Source organism: Aquila chrysaetos, chromosome 2 (genome assembly GCF_900496995.4).
Source record: "Aquila chrysaetos chrysaetos chromosome 2, bAquChr1.4, whole genome shotgun sequence".
Taxonomy (NCBI): domain Eukaryota; kingdom Metazoa; phylum Chordata; class Aves; order Accipitriformes; family Accipitridae; genus Aquila; species Aquila chrysaetos.
Window position 1 is genome coordinate 36,095,094 of NC_044005.1, and position 16,570 is coordinate 36,111,663.

Below are 16,570 nucleotides of genomic sequence, written 5' to 3' on the forward strand. Positions count from 1 at the left end.
TTCTTAGACTATTGTGTTTAGCTCAAAAGGGAGATCTCGACCGGCCCCCCCCCCCCCCCCCCCAGGCTTTGGGTCATCTTCTGAATTGGCCAAATCCACGCAGCAAGCACAGGGTCTCGCCAGGCACCGCCGGGGAGCCGGCGGGGCGCGGCTGCGGGGAGAAGGGGGGCGAGGGGCCGCGGCTGCGCACGGAGGATGCGCGGCCGCGGAGCCGCCGCACCCGCAGAGCCGCGCCGGGAGCGGGAGGTGAGTGCGGCCGTCCCGGGGACCGGCCCGCCCGGCCCGGGGGTCTCCGCGCCGCTGCTGAGCCGCCCTGGGTGCCGGGGCAAGGCGGGGGCGCCGGGGGGGTGTTACGGTCCAGCTTTCCACGGGCGCAGCACAGAGCTGCGGGGGGGTGCAGGCGGCGGAGCGGCAGCCCTGCCCGTCTGCGTATTGACGGGGAATATTTTGTAAAAAGCAGGCTTTTTTCCCTCTAAATAGAAGAGAAGAGGCTCGCCTGGCGTGCGGGTCTCTCCTGCAGAGGCTGGCGGAGCGGGGGGGGGCGGGGTGTGTGTGTGCAGCCGCGCACCGCCGTAGCGGGCAATGTTTGTTCGCAGCGTTGGCTTTTTCAGCCATTTTTGCCTCAGAGACGTTTTCAGGTGCCTTGCGTGGGGCGGTTGGAGCGGAGGAACGTCTTTGAACGCCTGGCGTGGAGAAATCGGGCAGCTGCGTGTGTTTCAAGGAGGACAAGGGGGACTCGAGGGGGCTTTGTTCATTCGAGGGATTGGAAGTGATGCGTTTTAATTATTCTCTGATGTGCGGGGGAAAGGAGCTTTAAGAAACAAGCGTTCTGATTAAAATTCAGCCTCTCAAAGGGGACTGTAAGTCGTGCTTGTTTGTTTGTTTTTCCTAATTAAACTACACTGTGCAGCCATTTAGTGAAAAGGACTCGAGGAAACAAATGAAACCTGTTTGCTTCAGGTGGGGAAGATGATGCATACGAAATAGGAAGCCTCTTGTCTTTAGGTACAAATAAAATATAATCCAGGTTGTTCAGCAGTTTCTAGTGATTCATTTTTCAGGCAATGCAAGAACAGCGCTTAGAAGACAAAGCTTCAGGCTGAAGAGTCCTTTGCTTTTAGCCCAGAGCTTTATCAAATAGCATAATAAACATGGAGGGGGGGGGGGGAACGTATTCTCATTAAATGAAACACTGGATCCATTTTGTTTGCAGTGACTGTTAATGAATGTTGTGGGCAAATGCAAATCAGAAAATTGATTTCTGCAGTTTGCTACCTAATATTTTTTTTTAGAAGAGAAGAACTTATCCACCCTATTCCCTCCCCTGCCCCCCCCCCCCCAGGTTTTCAGGTGGCTGAATTTTCACCTGCCCCTAGAAGCTGTGATGTGCAGCAGTAAGATCAGAAGTTATTTCCAGCACGCGTACTGGACTTTTTTTCCACTATCATTTATAATCAAATTCCTTTCTTTTTCACAGGGTGAAAGTGGCTACCAGAATGACAACTACCTTGCTTTGTAACGTGGTATTTCTGCTGGCATTTGGATTGGCTTCAGCTTTTAGCCACAGCCCTAGGACCCCTGACAGGGTTTCTGAAGCAGATATTCAGAGGCTCCTCCATGGCGTTATGGAGCAATTGGGCATTGCCAGACCCCGGGTAGAATATCCAGCGCACCAGGCTATGAATCTGGTTGGTCCACAGAGCATTGAAGGTAGCTGATTTCTACGTTGAGTTATGACGAATTTATTAGTATCCTTTGGTAATAATTATTGGTTTGCATATAGATGCAGAGTATCCTGAGCTTAAAATCGTGGACTTCTTCACCATGTTGTTGCCTGATCTTTGTTTTAAAATCATCATCCCACTTTTACCTTCCTTAATATAACGATTTTGGCAGAACAAGTAGTGGGATTTTTTAATGTACAGCCTTTGTAGAAAGAGTCATGTCGTCTTAGAAGCATCTGGTCTCTAGTATCTCAAAACAATGAGTTTACTAACTTCTTCCCCAATAGTGTGTATAAATATATCACATATATATTTCACATGAAACAAATGTGAGCTACAGAGCCCAAACCTCATGGAATTTTAGAAACCTTTGCAGACCAGAAGAGATCAAATGTTGGCAGTGTCCTGAGAGCTAAAGGGAGAAACCTTATACGGGGAGTTCTTCCCACGTGCTGCAGAACCCTGTGCAGCCCTCCGTGGGGCAGGATCCGTGCCGGAGCGCGCAGGCTGCAGCTGCAGGGGTGGAAAGGACGCGGGTGCTCCTCTCCCTGTGCCCACAAGCAGCACCTCAACACTGTGTTCCTGGGATGAGTGCTCTGGGCTCAGGTTCATTTTTTTGGCCAGTACTTCTGGTCTCACTCTGCATGAGTAGATTTGCCTTGGAATCAGTCTTTTATAACTATGCAAACCATCTGAAATATCTGGCTCAAATGTCAGGGTATTAGGATAATGTTGCAATGTATTGCTATTTGAATTGTAATAAACTAGCTTTTATTTTGGGATTACAGCAAAATGTTGAAGGCATGCAGCTCCAAATATTATAGTTTATGTGCAAACATCAAAACAGAGCAGAAACTCTCAACCCTTCTCTCAGAATTAAACCAATTTGACACAATGTGTAGCAAGTCTTCCCAGTTCATAAGTCTGTGCCCTTTATTTTGTCCCCATTCGGATCTGCAGACTATCCTAGCCAAAGAGATACAATTGTCTTAATAGAGGCTGAAGAGAGGATTAAAGCTGAACTGGCGTTTCTACTGGCTAATTGCAGACCTAAGTTTATGTAATTTTCTAAAGAAAATTTGAAGGGTATATGGTTTTCTGCAAACTTAAATGACATAGATTAGGTTTAAGGAGTAAAATTTGGTCTGTGCCCTTTCCTTCTCCTTTATGAGTGTTTGTATGTAGAGAAATTGGGACAGACTGGTGGAAGTGAGTGATTTTACTCTCCATCTCCCTCTTTTCCCCCGACTTTTTTTAAAAAAAAAAAAGGTTAGAAAAGATAAGCAAATCTGGATCTCTGACAAATATTTCATCTCAGCTGTTTGCCATTACTTCTACTTACAATGTTAGCAAAACCAGATTAAGCATCTCTTAAGTATTGAAACGGTTCTGGTGCTTGTGAGACTTGAATAATACTAGTTTTCCAGTCATCCATACAGTCTTCCACAAAAAGCAGGCTGGACAAACTTTTTTTTTTTCCCCTCCTCTCTTTTCTTTTTTTTTCCTTTTTTTAAATAAAAATACCTTCTGTGTATATAACAGAGTAAAACTGAAAGGTGATAAATCCAGGGTTTTTATCATATTTAACATTCCCCTCCTGATCAGATGAGGATGACTCTCTTCTTTCAAGTCTACCATGGTTATTTAACAGCCTATTGAGAAATTTCTGCGAAAGCAAAAAAGCCTTGTGAAGTGAACGCTGTCAATCAGTGTAGAAATAGACATGCAAATCAGACCTTCATGTCAAACGTTGCTTTTCATAGAGTGTTTTGCGGTAAGTTTTTCAGATAGTGATCACTTGCTCTTTCTGTGGTTTCTTGTGGTGATATGTATCTATTTATAGATAGATATCTCTTAAAGTATCTGATTAGAAACTTCAACTTACAAAAGTGTTGTGAAAGTATTGGTTCCAGTTACAAAATTAACATGGTCTTATGTCATTCTACAGAATATTTTCTCATACTGCTTTTTTAAAAGTACATATAATTCAGTAAATTTTCACCATAAGTTTGACTTTAAATGTAGACCATGAACTACAGGATAGCTAATCCAACAAAACTTGCATTTCATTCTGTACCAGTGATTTTAACTATTACATTATGAAAGACTTCAGAATTGAATATACCAATTACTAATCAGTTAACAATGCTCTGTTTCATCCTCTTTGAATATTTATTTTTCCATAATTTTGGGGAAAACCTGCACAATGCATTTGACTTTCTATTAGGTGTCTACTTTGGAAACAGAACTGCTAAAATGGCATGGTAAGATATTTATTCCGAACAGTCTAGTTCTGTAAGAGATTCCTATACATAATGCTTCCACATATGGTATGTTGCCTGAAAAACTGCAGTTTTTACCATTTTCCCTGCAGTCTGCCCACTACTCGGTTATTGCCAGGGGACTGACATTCCTGACCTCCCAGCGGCTCCAGTCAGCCAATGTTTTCTGAACAAAACAGAATAGAAACTGGATTCAAGCACAGACCTTGTCCTCTGGTGAGGAATGAGGACAGGAGGCATTTGAACGAGGACTCCCATGAGGCATTGACCTGTTACGGGCAGATGAAGCGTAATGCTCAGTATAGCAAAAATACTGTGACCTTTCTGAACTGAGTTTTTGGGGGGGTTGATTGGGGGGGGGGGGGGGGCTGGATCTTGCACACATATTTTGTGAAATTCCTTCACATGATGTAGAAACCGAATTTCCTCAGAGGAAGAAGCTCCAATCTCTGCTCTGCCAAACAGACTTGCAGGACTTTCTGGAAAGAATGTTTCTGATGGCGGTGAGCTCTTACAGCTTGCTTGTCTCTCAGATACTTCATGGCCAACGCGTGGAGGTGAACCAAGCAGGACAAGAAACAGTGTCATGGGTTGTAATGTTTAAGCAAAAAAACCTGTGCCTCTAGCACAGGTGTCAGCTGACAGGAGCATTGAGGAGGATTGAGAGAGGACTTGTGATTGATGTTCCCAGTGGTATGCATATGAATAATAAGTAATTTATGGTTGAGCAGTAGAAAAAATAACTGCATGTGTTTTTAGAGTACATCAGTACAAGGTTTTAGATTCTGAAGGATTCACCAAGGCTTTCCACAACATAGTTACACTTTTATCACTGGCTAATAATTCTGTGTGCAAGTGCTTAAAAAAATCTACAAGATAATAGAAGGGAAAACTAAGGAGGAAAGGAAGAAAGAGGTTTAACAATAATTGGAATATGTCTCAGCAAAATAGGGTTTTCATTCTAAATACCATCATGGCAAAGTGGTTAATTCACTAACTGTGCTCCTGAGGCATTATTTATCTTCATTGGGCATTTTTGCCTGAAAGTAGTGGAGAGTAGAATTGGGTATGAAACTCTTTATTATTTATGAGAAATTCTGAGCTGCCAGGAGTGTTGACTTCCAGCCATTTTTCAAACTGTAGGTTGCAGTGACCAATGCAGACAGTTTACAACCTGCTTTATCCCATGCCAGTGTCCTCATCATCAACCCACTGACTGTTCTGGAGTGCATCTGTTTCTCATTTTGACCAGATACTGCACCTCAGCATAAAAAAAACCTTTATCAATCAGAGCTTAATAAATTTAGTATATTCCTACAGAAAATTGTTTTACTGAACAAAATGTTTTTGTCAGAATTTGCCCCAGCAGTGTAGACCTGCAGCAGTGTTGATAGCTGTGGATGCCATCAGCTTCAGCCAAGCCAGGATTCCAGAAGTACCACTGATTTTCAAAAGGCCAAGATTTCACCCGTTATATGTGTACACTTGCAAATGAGGTGCTGTCAGGAAAAATTAATTTCTGTGGCTTTGGAATTTGGAAACAAATTTATGCTGCCATAATATAGACAAGTTTATACTAGCAGCCTGATTATAATGAAATGTTTGCAGATTTGAGTGATTATTATAATAACCTTTTCCAGCTGAATAAGATCTCAATAATTTTATGTGTAACAAAAATACTATTGCTGTTAGTTCATAAGCAGATTTCCTAATTATGCCCATTTTCCATCTCAGCTATCTACATTTTTTCCGGTGTTAATCATCACGTTTTGACTTTAAAATGCTAAAAACCAGAGGGTGGATGTGTTGCCTTGGCTGTAGTAAGTGAAGTACTTGCTCTGTGCCAAAGACAACTAAAAGATGGGCACTTTTCAGAAACTACGTTTAGCAGCATGTGTTCTCTTTCCTGAGTGACCAGATAGATTTCCTGCTGATGGACAGAAAAAAAAAGTACAGCTTGTTAATTGAAAGGAGTTACTGCCTTTTCTTATGTTGAAATCTAGAAATACATTGTGGGTTTTGGGGTTTTTTTCTTCTCCTTCCCTTTGCATTTGTCAGTTTACCTGTTACTTCAGGTCAAGCTGCTAAAATAGGAGTAGAGCCTAGGAAATGCCTGCTAAAGAGTTTAATCTACCAAGAAATTACTGTGAAGTTCAAGCTGTGTGTGATCCAAGGAGATCTGGGGGGTCCGGAGGGCTGTGAGCGCGGTGGCTTTTCTCTCCGGCGGGGGGAGGATGGCTTCTCCGCCCTGAGCCCACAGGGAGGTGCGGAGGAAGCGCCAGCTCTCCTCCTTTGCTAGGGCTCTCTGAGCTGAGTGGAAGCAGTTCACAGGATAAATATGTCACAAAAACGGGAATTTGGTGGCCAGTTCCCTGTACTTGTGTCCCACAGCTGGCAGATGGGATGTGGCGGGTCAGCACGGCAGCAGCCAAACAGATCCTGCATGATGGGTGTCCAGCCAAGATGTTTTTAACACCTGAAGTGGTATCTTTGGAGCGGCTGGGTTTTGCTGACAACTTAATAGATTTTCTTTCTGCACAGCCCCTCTGCCCTGATTCCTAAATGTAATAAACCCATATTAATTAATTTAATTTCTCTAATAATATTTGCTCTCCCTGTTAATTTGTCTTTTCAGAAAGCTATATTGGAGTCACTTAGCAGTATCTATAAAAAGAGGGGAAAAACCATAGAAAAGCAAACCAGGCATTTTTAATGAGTAGCTGTGTTTCTGTAGTTACTATTTAGATTTATCGCTAAAATACTTTACAAGCACCACTGGGCTGTATTCAGGTTTTCTATAGACAAGAAGGGAGCTGTATCTATGTTAACAGAGGACAAAACAATAAAATAAAGAAATGCCTTCAACATTTCAAAAATATACAAGTTATTTTTTCTGCATGGCAGGGAGTTTATGAAGTAAGAGACCACGTGGTTTTTTTCTTTCCTTGCATGCTTATAAGTTTGTGCCAATATTTCGGGGGTTTGGGCAGCGGGGGGGGGGAATATGTGTATAATGCAAATTTCAGGACTATTATATCATGTATAGGAGAACAGTAAAATCTCACTTAAACACACGGGGGCACCAGTAGCTCAGCTCGGGCAGTTTATAGCACTTAACTGCATAATGGGAAATGCGAAGTCCTATTTTCATTTTGCAAATATCATCTCCTTACATTTTCATTGCCTCCTGTACAATTCAATACAACAGAAAGCCTCTTGGGTGGTTTTTTTGTTTGTCTTTGATTTGGTTGTTTTGGTTTTATTTCTTAAAAACACTTCAAAGGAGATGATGGTTGATAAAGGTACAGGCATGAGAGCCCAGAGAGTCTGAAGTTTGCAATCTGCAAAAGAGGCGTAATGCTGTCAACCTCAGTGACAACATTAAATTATGTCCCTTAAGCCCTGATTGTTTGTAGGTATAAGAAAATATGATGCCTCTTTGGGAGGGTTTTGACTCTCCTGCAGAGACTGCTTATAGCTGGGGTTTATTTGATTATTTTGAAAGGAAATGAATGCCTGTTTATTGTTTTAGAAAAAGCTAGTTACTGTTTGCCTGATTGAGATGATAAAACTCAAGAGAGTCTGGAACATTATGCTAATGTTTCTACTAACAACGGGTAGTTAATGACTCGTCAGCAGACTCCGTACAAATAGCACTTCGCATGAAAACTACTGTCCGTAAAATTATGCAGATAACTCATGCATGTTAATAATGTATTTTGTTTACATTTTCCTAATAAGAAAACTAAGACAGACAACGCTGGATTACCTTGCTCTCTGGCCTGTAACATACCCCCAAGACAAGTTTCCTACAAGGACAGTAAAAACTTTGTATTAGAAAATGGCCAAAACTTTTGCTTATGAATGCACTCAGTGAAACCAGTGCATAAACGACCTTTGTACTCGTTTGCTTTTGGACTATGCTTATACCCAAATATATTTGGACTTCCTTGGGTGACTAGAAGTAAAAACCGTTGACACATGGGAGTGATATCTGGGGGTCAGCAAACATGGCAGTGTGATGGCTGCGTCCCCTTTGCTCTGTGCCCGCATGCAGGGGTAGCGGTGTAGGAGTCACGGGGCTGGGACAGACGTCCCGCAGTGAATTCTGCTGCTTCAGAGCTGCTTTGTAGTGTCAATTTAGTGCAAAGAGACCACACAATCATTTGGGATTTGGATTATTGTATCTGTTCTATAGAGAAAGTCCTGCTGCAGTTGAGACATAAAGTTGCATTCACATTGGGACTGCTTTTGCTGAAGCACACATGACTTTAATCAAACGTTGCGTTATGGGCCTGACACTTAACAAAATCACACCCCAACATCACTCTACTAGTCTCTGCTTTCAGCGGGGTTTTTTGCAAATTACTGAAATAGCCCAGGAAATATGATTTCAAAATTTAGTATGGATATCTCAAATTTCTAACATAAAATGAAAATGCTAAAGCTAAACTTTTTGATACATTAATATGGTAGACATCTGGATTTGTATAGATCTGACTAAAAATACCTACAATTGTATTTTATTCCCGAAACTGTAATGTCAAACATAACCAGAATCTGAGTATCAGGCAGTGGTGCATGTCGTAAAAGAGGTAATTTAGAATGTTAATTCCTGAATTTAAAAGCTAATGACGGTGCCAAATGACACTGCCAAATGACAGCGGCTGTTTACAGTGGATTTTCTTTATCTGAGTAAGTGATATGGCACAGGTCTGTGAAGAAATGGCATGTAAAACGATTCTACCTGTAACTCCACAAACAGGAAAATAATGAGGTCGTATGAGTTTATTTGTTCTTTGTTAAAGACAAGTGTTTGAAAATTTGGCCTATCATACCCTTGCTTCCATATGAGTTTATAAGCCATGACACACAGTGAATAATCATAAGAAAGCAAAGTTGGTGTTCGTATTGCTATGTGGAGGTGGTATTGAGTTACCTCAACGTGTTTGACACCTTTCCCTCCGGAGCAAGGGCAGGCTCCAGCGAAGGCTGTGGGTGTTACCACTGTGGGCTCCGCCGCTTCACTGAATTTCAGGAGCTGCCCTCCCTCGACACTCACGTGCTGTAGGAGCTGAGCGGGCACTGCTCTTGTCTCCTTGGTGTGTCTGGGGAGAGGCAGGGGAAGTTCTCAGAACTAGTGTGCTCATCAGAGAAGTCAGTCAATGGGGAACGCAAGAAGAAAAGTGTATTAATCCCCGTTTCTGTCTAGATCTTTGTTACTTGCATGTGGGTCTAAGGGACCTATTTAGATTTGAGGCTCTGAACGTTTTCTTGAAACAATGTGCGTATAACGGTCCTCTTCTCGTGGCTGTAGGAGGGAGTGCAGGTGTCACATCCCTCTTCTGAGGAACCACGAAGATAAAGTGACTCCAGCTCTTAAAACCTCCCACTAACCACTGTTACATGGTATAGACTACTGCTATTCATAAAGTCATCTTTAAAAGATGCCAGCAAAGGAGAAGGCAGTCTGAGATAGGGAAGAAAGGTGGTAGGTCTGTAAGGATTTAGAATTAAGTAGATTCTCATGTACCTAGAGGTAATTAATCAATTAGAATGGGATTTGTAGCCACAATTATTTTTTTGTACATGTCACTAGAGGGAAATAATCCAATAAGAGAGGTAAGAAACCTGAGGAGGAGACGGAATATGATAGTTTCTGTATTGTCTGATGCTTTATAGTATTTCTGTTTTCTAGTGTTGGCAGATGGTATATAGGAATTTAATAAGAAACAGTAAAATTTTATCTAGCAATGGAACATGGTCCATAAGTATTTAAAAATCTGCCAGTGAAGATTGGCCAAATTATGACGAGCTCTGGTTTTCAAAGATTTTTTTTTCCCTGCTCGTCTTTCATGTGCATAAAATAAATCCTTGGGCACATTAGTTAGGAGTTATACTTTTTTGTAATTGTTCTCAAAATCATGCGCATTTCCCTGGCTCCCATCTGAATTTTAAATTAACTTGCAGTTAGAAAAGATTTTTTAATTTATGTGGTTCTATGAAAAGATATTTTAGAAGTCTAGACAAAGAAAAGATTCTTGCTTTTCTTGATTGTGGTGTCGCGTGCAGGAGATAGGATCTCTGGCATGCTCCGGAGGTTTCTGGAGCTGTTCTCTCTGTGCTTCCCGTCGTGCATGCTTTCAGCAGTGCCCTCACAGCTGCTGCAGGGATGAATGAGAAGAGGAATGTTCTCAGCTGCTGAACAGGAGGGAGGAAGAAGCTGGTTTCTCCCCTTGGGATGCTTTAGTAGATCAGGTCAGCTGGCCCGAGTCCCTCTTGCAGTGCCAAAGAGCAGCCTTGGGCCTGGTCTTACCTGGCCGGGCTCTTCACCTCACCGCTCTCTTGCGTCTTCATCGTGTGCCGATGCTTTCATTGAAGCGCAAAAGAAATCTCATCTTAACTTGGGCCACGTTGGCAGAAGTTTTGCATAGGAAGATCTCTGCTTTTGGAGTTGTGAGGTTGTACCGGCTCACCAAAGCAGAGACTTGGGAGCCTTGTAGCCTCACTCTGGTATTGTTCACGGTGAGGTCGTTTGGGGGAGTTAGAAAATCTGCCCTGATGTCAGCTGTCAGACAGGCGCGCGAAGCTTTTAAACACTTCTGTTGGAGAACCAGCTGGGACTTTGAGCCATTTGCATGGAAAATGGAACTGAATGAATACGAATGGGCAAATAAACAGGAAAACTTTGTGAAGTTCAGTGGAGCGGTAGACAGAAAACGTGGTCCCATGCTGGACAATTCCGATGCCTCCATGCTTCACATTACAGGAGCAAAAGGAGTATTTTTCTACGAGCGGGTTGACATTGATGGAGCACGTGGGCTTCTCGTGCAGCTGGCGTCAATGCCAGTGACAGAAGTGTTCTAGTCTTTCATTGGCACATTTACATTTATAGGATTGAAATAGCGTCCCATCTCTCGTGGGATAAAGCAGGTCACCGGCTTCCTTTTGTTGCCCTGTTTCCTAGAGCCATGCGCTGCACGCGAGGCCTTCAGCAAGGTGATGCTGTGGCAGCTGCAGGTGCGCGGTGTTTGCTGGACGTGCTTTCCCCTGTCGCTGCTGACGCACGGTAGCTGGAGGTCGGTGTGGCAGAGGGGGCCCGTTGCTGTGTACTGCAGGTTGCGCTGTGTTTGTAAAAAGGGTAAGCTGACCCGCACGGTGAAGCGCGAAAGCTTTTTGCTCGGACTGAAGGGCAATTTAATGTAGTCCATTAGAGGACTGTTCAACCAAGGGAGGCATAAGAGATTGCTTTTGCGCTCTGTCAGCAAGTGAGCCGCTGGATTGTTTTTTTTATTGTGTGTGCAATTTGAATAATGAATAATAATGGCATATAAGCTACTGTTATAAATTGTTTGCGAGAGAGGCATGGGCGTTACTTTGGTCCTAACCATTTCACAATAAAAGCATTTCATATCTTAAATATTTGTACTGTTTGTAATTAAAATATGGGATAAAATGGAATTATTCACTGAAAGCAAGGTCAGTAATTGTGTGATGTGTGTGCTTAAGGCTTTAGAAAACACACTGAAAGGAATTTTGTCCCTCTGCAGAGAAAAAGAAAATTAATCTTCATAGTTTTAAGAAACTTTGTGTCATTGAGGAGCAGACAAGCTGACTCTGGAATGTGGATGCTTGAGGATGTATAGCTGCAGTTTTCTTGGGTTTCCCAAGGCATGCTCTTGAAATGGTTAAGGAAGTTGGCTAGGTTTGCATTTTTCCGTTCTTCGTTCTCCTATGCTCCTTCTCCTTCCCTGTTCCCTTAATTAGCAGCTTCTGTGGAATAGAGAAAATGTGATAATTTGTAATTTTTTCAGTGCCTCTCATTTCCCGATCTTAATTGATCTCAGCAACCAGGGTAGGACTCTGTAGGATGCTAGCTGAAGATGCATGGGGGAAATGGCATTGGGACTGTGAAGATTTTGCTGATGTTAGAAAGCATAAGGAAAATGAAAATGCATTTTTTACATTCAGGATTTTTTTGACAGTTTCAATTAATCAGATTACATGGCGGGGAGTCTTGCAGATAATAAAGCAAAGGAAAAAGGAAGTTAGTGGATGGTGTCCCATTTTATGATACAAGAGCACCAGAAAGCATTCCGCCAAATTTGCCTTTGATTAGGGATGAGACATCACTTTTAAATGTGACAACGACACAGCAAAGGTAGATACAGCAAGATGACTGGGGACGGGAGTGCAGGATAGTACATAAAGCTGTCACAGTAAAAGCAAAAAGAGCTCCCTCTGTATCAGAGAGAGGACACACTGGAAATAATTTTGAAGATTTTTCCCAGTGATAAGAACTAATAGTCCAGATTAACAAAAGATTTTGCAAAGTAGCAAAGATGGTATTGCATCTCTGATTAATATCTATTTACTCCCTCAGGTATCTTACATAAATGGGGTAAGGTATACCAGGCTTCCCTTGCAGCTTATATTTGCTTGGAGTTTGTACAGCTCAAGATCATAAGAGTTGCAGTTCTTACTCAAGGGGAGTATTCCTCTGTGCATCTGGGAAGGGCTTGGACACTTTAAGAACCTGCTTCATGATGTTTAAGAGCAAAAAAAATGAAAACTAGGGCATGTAGTATGACTCTAAGTTCGGGCTTCAGTTTGGGATCTGGGATTTATCTACCCGCAACAGATGCTCGTGATCCATTCTATTTTGTATCTCCTTGCTAAGATTGGCCAAACCACCTCTTTTCTGAATTTGGAAGTGGGGTAACCCTATCTACACCATGGCATGGGAAACTGTTCCAATCAGACTGAAAGGCAAATTTGTCCCATTATTTGTCTTTAAATGTTCTGCAATCATTTTACACTTTTGAAAATCCATTCTCACTGACCTTCTTAAAATTACTTTTCTGGGGGGTAGCATTGCCTGTTTGTATTTGATGGGGAGAGTTGCCTTTGAGGGCATATTTGTTTCAGTTGTGCTTTACGCTATCAATAGAAGGGTAGCAGCAACTAGAACTTCAGTGGACTAATAGCATTTCCATTGGATCTGTTTGATCAGGGGAATATTTGATACTGGCAGGAAACTAGTTGCTCTTTGTGTTTTCTTTTCCTTTTTTTTATTTTCTTTTCTCCAAGAACGGAGTGGTTGTGTTGTCCTCCCACCCATAGAGATGATATTGCTCCTACAAAGAAATGAGCTAAAATGTGTGCACTTCAAATTTTTAGTCATTCCAAGTATGTCTAATTGAGATGATACCAGCAGTTGGTGAGATGATGAAAGACTTTTCCAGAATTATGGGAAAGGGGAGAGGCATTGTTCCATTTTTGTTTCCCACCCTGCAACAGTTCAAGACCAGTGCCAGAAGATTGTTACATGTATGCATATATTTTAAATTAAATCCAAAGCTTACTTATGACAATACTGACCTCAGTCCAAAGGATCTAAACTTGCAGTTTATCCTGTAGGGATGTAAAATAACTACATGCTCACACAGAAATCCTGCACATGAACGAGAGCTGATTATTTTGGAGCAGTTTTTTCGCTAGCACATGGCATGCAAAAGCCAGTTCATAGAAGAAGTAAGGAGAGATGGGAAAAACATAGATTTATCTATCCCAACCTTTTTCAGTACAAGGGTGTTCTCTGTACTATTCTTCTGGATTTTTGCTAGTCCCGTTTCAAATAATTTAACAATGTTGTTTCTCATGCTTCCCTTGGATAGGAAATTACAAAAAGTTCCTCGATATTTAGTAGTCTTGTCTTTTTGTTTCAGTCTCTGCCTCAAGGGTCAAGAGACCCATCTTGCGCTATTTTTGTAGCTGACTGTATATGTTTGTATCACAATATTTTGACTTGGTAGCTGCAGTATATTTAATCCTAATATGTTTCTTGAAATCGGTAACATTACAATACCAAAACTAATGCAGCTTGTGAATTACTGTACATAATACCCCTATTTGGTATATCCATAGCATTTCATTTTTATTATTGCAGCCTTTATTGAGTGCACTATTTATCAGAGTTTATAAGAAATGAGCTTTGCTAATGCTATTAAATCACTCAAGTGTGCTAAATTATGGCACCAGAGCAGGTGCTATTGTCTCCAGCTCTTTTGGAAAGAAAGGAAAAACCCTTAAACGATCCTAGACATTTATACCTAAAGGAAACAATCCTTTATATTAATATAAAAAGATTGTTTTGTACTCAGTCAAGGGAATTCTTGGCAGTCAGTTTAAACTTACATGTATATATAGCACACTGGAGCCTGCTAAGTACCTCTGTTTTCTTTATGGATGGAGCTTTGGTGCCAAGAGGTCTGCACCACATACAAGCGTGGATACGCTTCTATCTGATGGATTGTCCCATAATGAACCACATTGTATACAGGATGTTCAAACATGTATTGATTATGTGGTTCTGTAGTTTGCAGCTGAATCATAACCTGATGCTTTTAAGTACATATATGCAATCAATCTTCATGTGAAGGGCCTCAGTACAAAGGAAATATTTTATGCTATACATTAGACGTTAGATTAAATGACATTAGATTAAATGTATGCTCTACTTTTTTTAACCTCATCACCGTAGCGTTACTGTGAATCTATACAGTTCTTACAAGCATCATCTTTGTGTTGACTATGGACTGTAAATGTGTAATAAAGTTCATAGTGTGTATAACACTATTCTGGTTTTAGTACCAGATCTCATGGTCAGCTACAAGGGAAAACCTCATATAACACAGATGCAAATTTTTTGTAGGGCTACGTTTGTTTGTTACATATCTGTAAAACTTTCCTTCAATATTGCATTACAGAATAAGAAACTTGTACTTGAGGGGGAAAATTAGCATGTTGATTAGATTTTAGTCCATCATGCAAATAAAATTGAAATATAGATGCTTATAGACTAACTTGCTTCTGGTACTATAATGCCAGCTTCCAACTGATTATTTGCAAAATACAGACAATTTGACTCAACTACCACCTCTAAATGTAGAAACGAATACAAAATTTGTCAAGACTGCCTTATGTTAGCAATTTTTGAAAGTGATTACGTTAGCTTACGATGCCTAGCTGTATAAACGAAGATTTAGGCTGGTAGTATTTATTTGTAAGTCGGGACAGGAGTACTCGAATGATTATTCTGGAGCAGCTTTCATGTTCAGGAGCTTTATTGCAATCTTTTGGATCTATGAAAATGATACAAATTGAAAATAAGACTATTTGGTGATAATATGGTGATCGTGCTATTTACCCAAAAAGTTGTGTCTGCGTTCACTCTTTAACTCACATTTTCCAATCATTCAAATTCCTTTTCCTCTCATCCATTGTTAGTGGATTTTATATGTTGACTGTATGTTGTTATCTCTCATTATATAGGGTTTTAAAAAAACGTTGCTCTGCTGTCACACAACCATCTCAGTACTCAATAACTACATTAGCTGTTGCTGCAGTGTGTGTGGTGACTGTCTTATGGCAGGGAAACAGAGCTTGAAACTAAGTTTTTATTTGTCTGAAATTCAAAACAATACGGTATGACAGTATTTAGAAAACTCCGCAAGCAGCCGGGTATTAGCCAGTAGATGCATTTGGCCAGTAATGCGTGCAGAAAAGATCTGGAGCAGATAAATATTTGTAGAGAGACATACAGAGAGAATGGCCTGAGCTTGGTTCCCAAACCCTTAGTGGAAGACCCTGCTTGTCAAAGGCAAGGCACCCAATCTGAGATGCGTGTGAGAAGGCTGTCGCACACCACTTCTGCGTGCATTTGCCCGAGAACAGGAAGCCCATCATCGTGTCCTCCGGCACTGAGTTACAAAACCTGCTGCACACTGCTGTTGTAGCCCTGCAGTGATGGTGCTCCGAGTCCCGCAGGGCAAATATAAAAGCCTGCATCTAGAACTGATCTATTAACTAAAGGTGTAGAAGTCACTGAATGTGATGTTTCATACCGTAATGACTACTGTGTAGGTGTACGTGGACAAGAATTCCCATCAACAATATGGACTCTTAATCACTTTTCACCATTACTGCAGGAAACTCAAATTTGCATTTAAGAAATGGTTTGATTTAAAAATACTTTTCCTAGCTGTATACAACCAAATTTGCTATATCATCTTGGGGTCCCCTCACATGACTTAATTTATTAATGTATTTCTAGGCTGTGCAAATAGTATCGTTTCTTTCTACAGCATCATTAACTTTGTCTGCTTGCCATGATGCTGTCTTGCCATATCTTCTTCAATTACTGGTTGCTACAATGAACAGAGACTGACGATGATTGTGCAGTAAATGTCTTAAGTTCTGTTACCGTCTCATGTTTCTTTTTCTTTGCATTTTCTTACCTATAACTTACACAGTTAAGGAAAAAAACGACCCTAAGATTAATAATAAGTGGCTGATTTTGTTTCGTAGTTTCATTTTTCATTACTTAAGTTATCTGATTTAGATCACAGGGTTATGTTTCTAAAAGAGACGTTTGAAATCTAAACTTGGATCTATCTCTATAACAATTTTATATATATATATGTTTTAAATCTAAGTCTGGATTCCTTGAAGCAACTAAAGCACTTACACTTTAAATCTTGTAAAAAGTGTGTGTAAATTGTC

General features: G+C 41.1%; 1 protein-coding gene across 4 annotated transcripts in view; it reads left to right on the forward strand.

Annotated features, from left to right (window-relative positions):
• The window catches only part of LOC115353514 (neuroendocrine protein 7B2), a 47,375-nt gene that overhangs the window by 15,111 nt on the left and 15,694 nt on the right, over nt 1-16,570 (forward strand). For 2 of the 4 annotated variants that reach the window (XM_030043094.2, XM_030043072.2), the window contains one exon: nt 1,478-1,710. In XM_030043094.2, the coding sequence (XP_029898954.1) occupies nt 1,478-1,710 (233 nt within the window). Of the gene's footprint in view, nt 1-93; nt 247-686; nt 861-1,477; nt 1,711-16,570 lie in introns of those variants that run through there. The other 2 variants (XM_030043083.2, XM_030043064.2) reach the window with 2 other exon arrangements.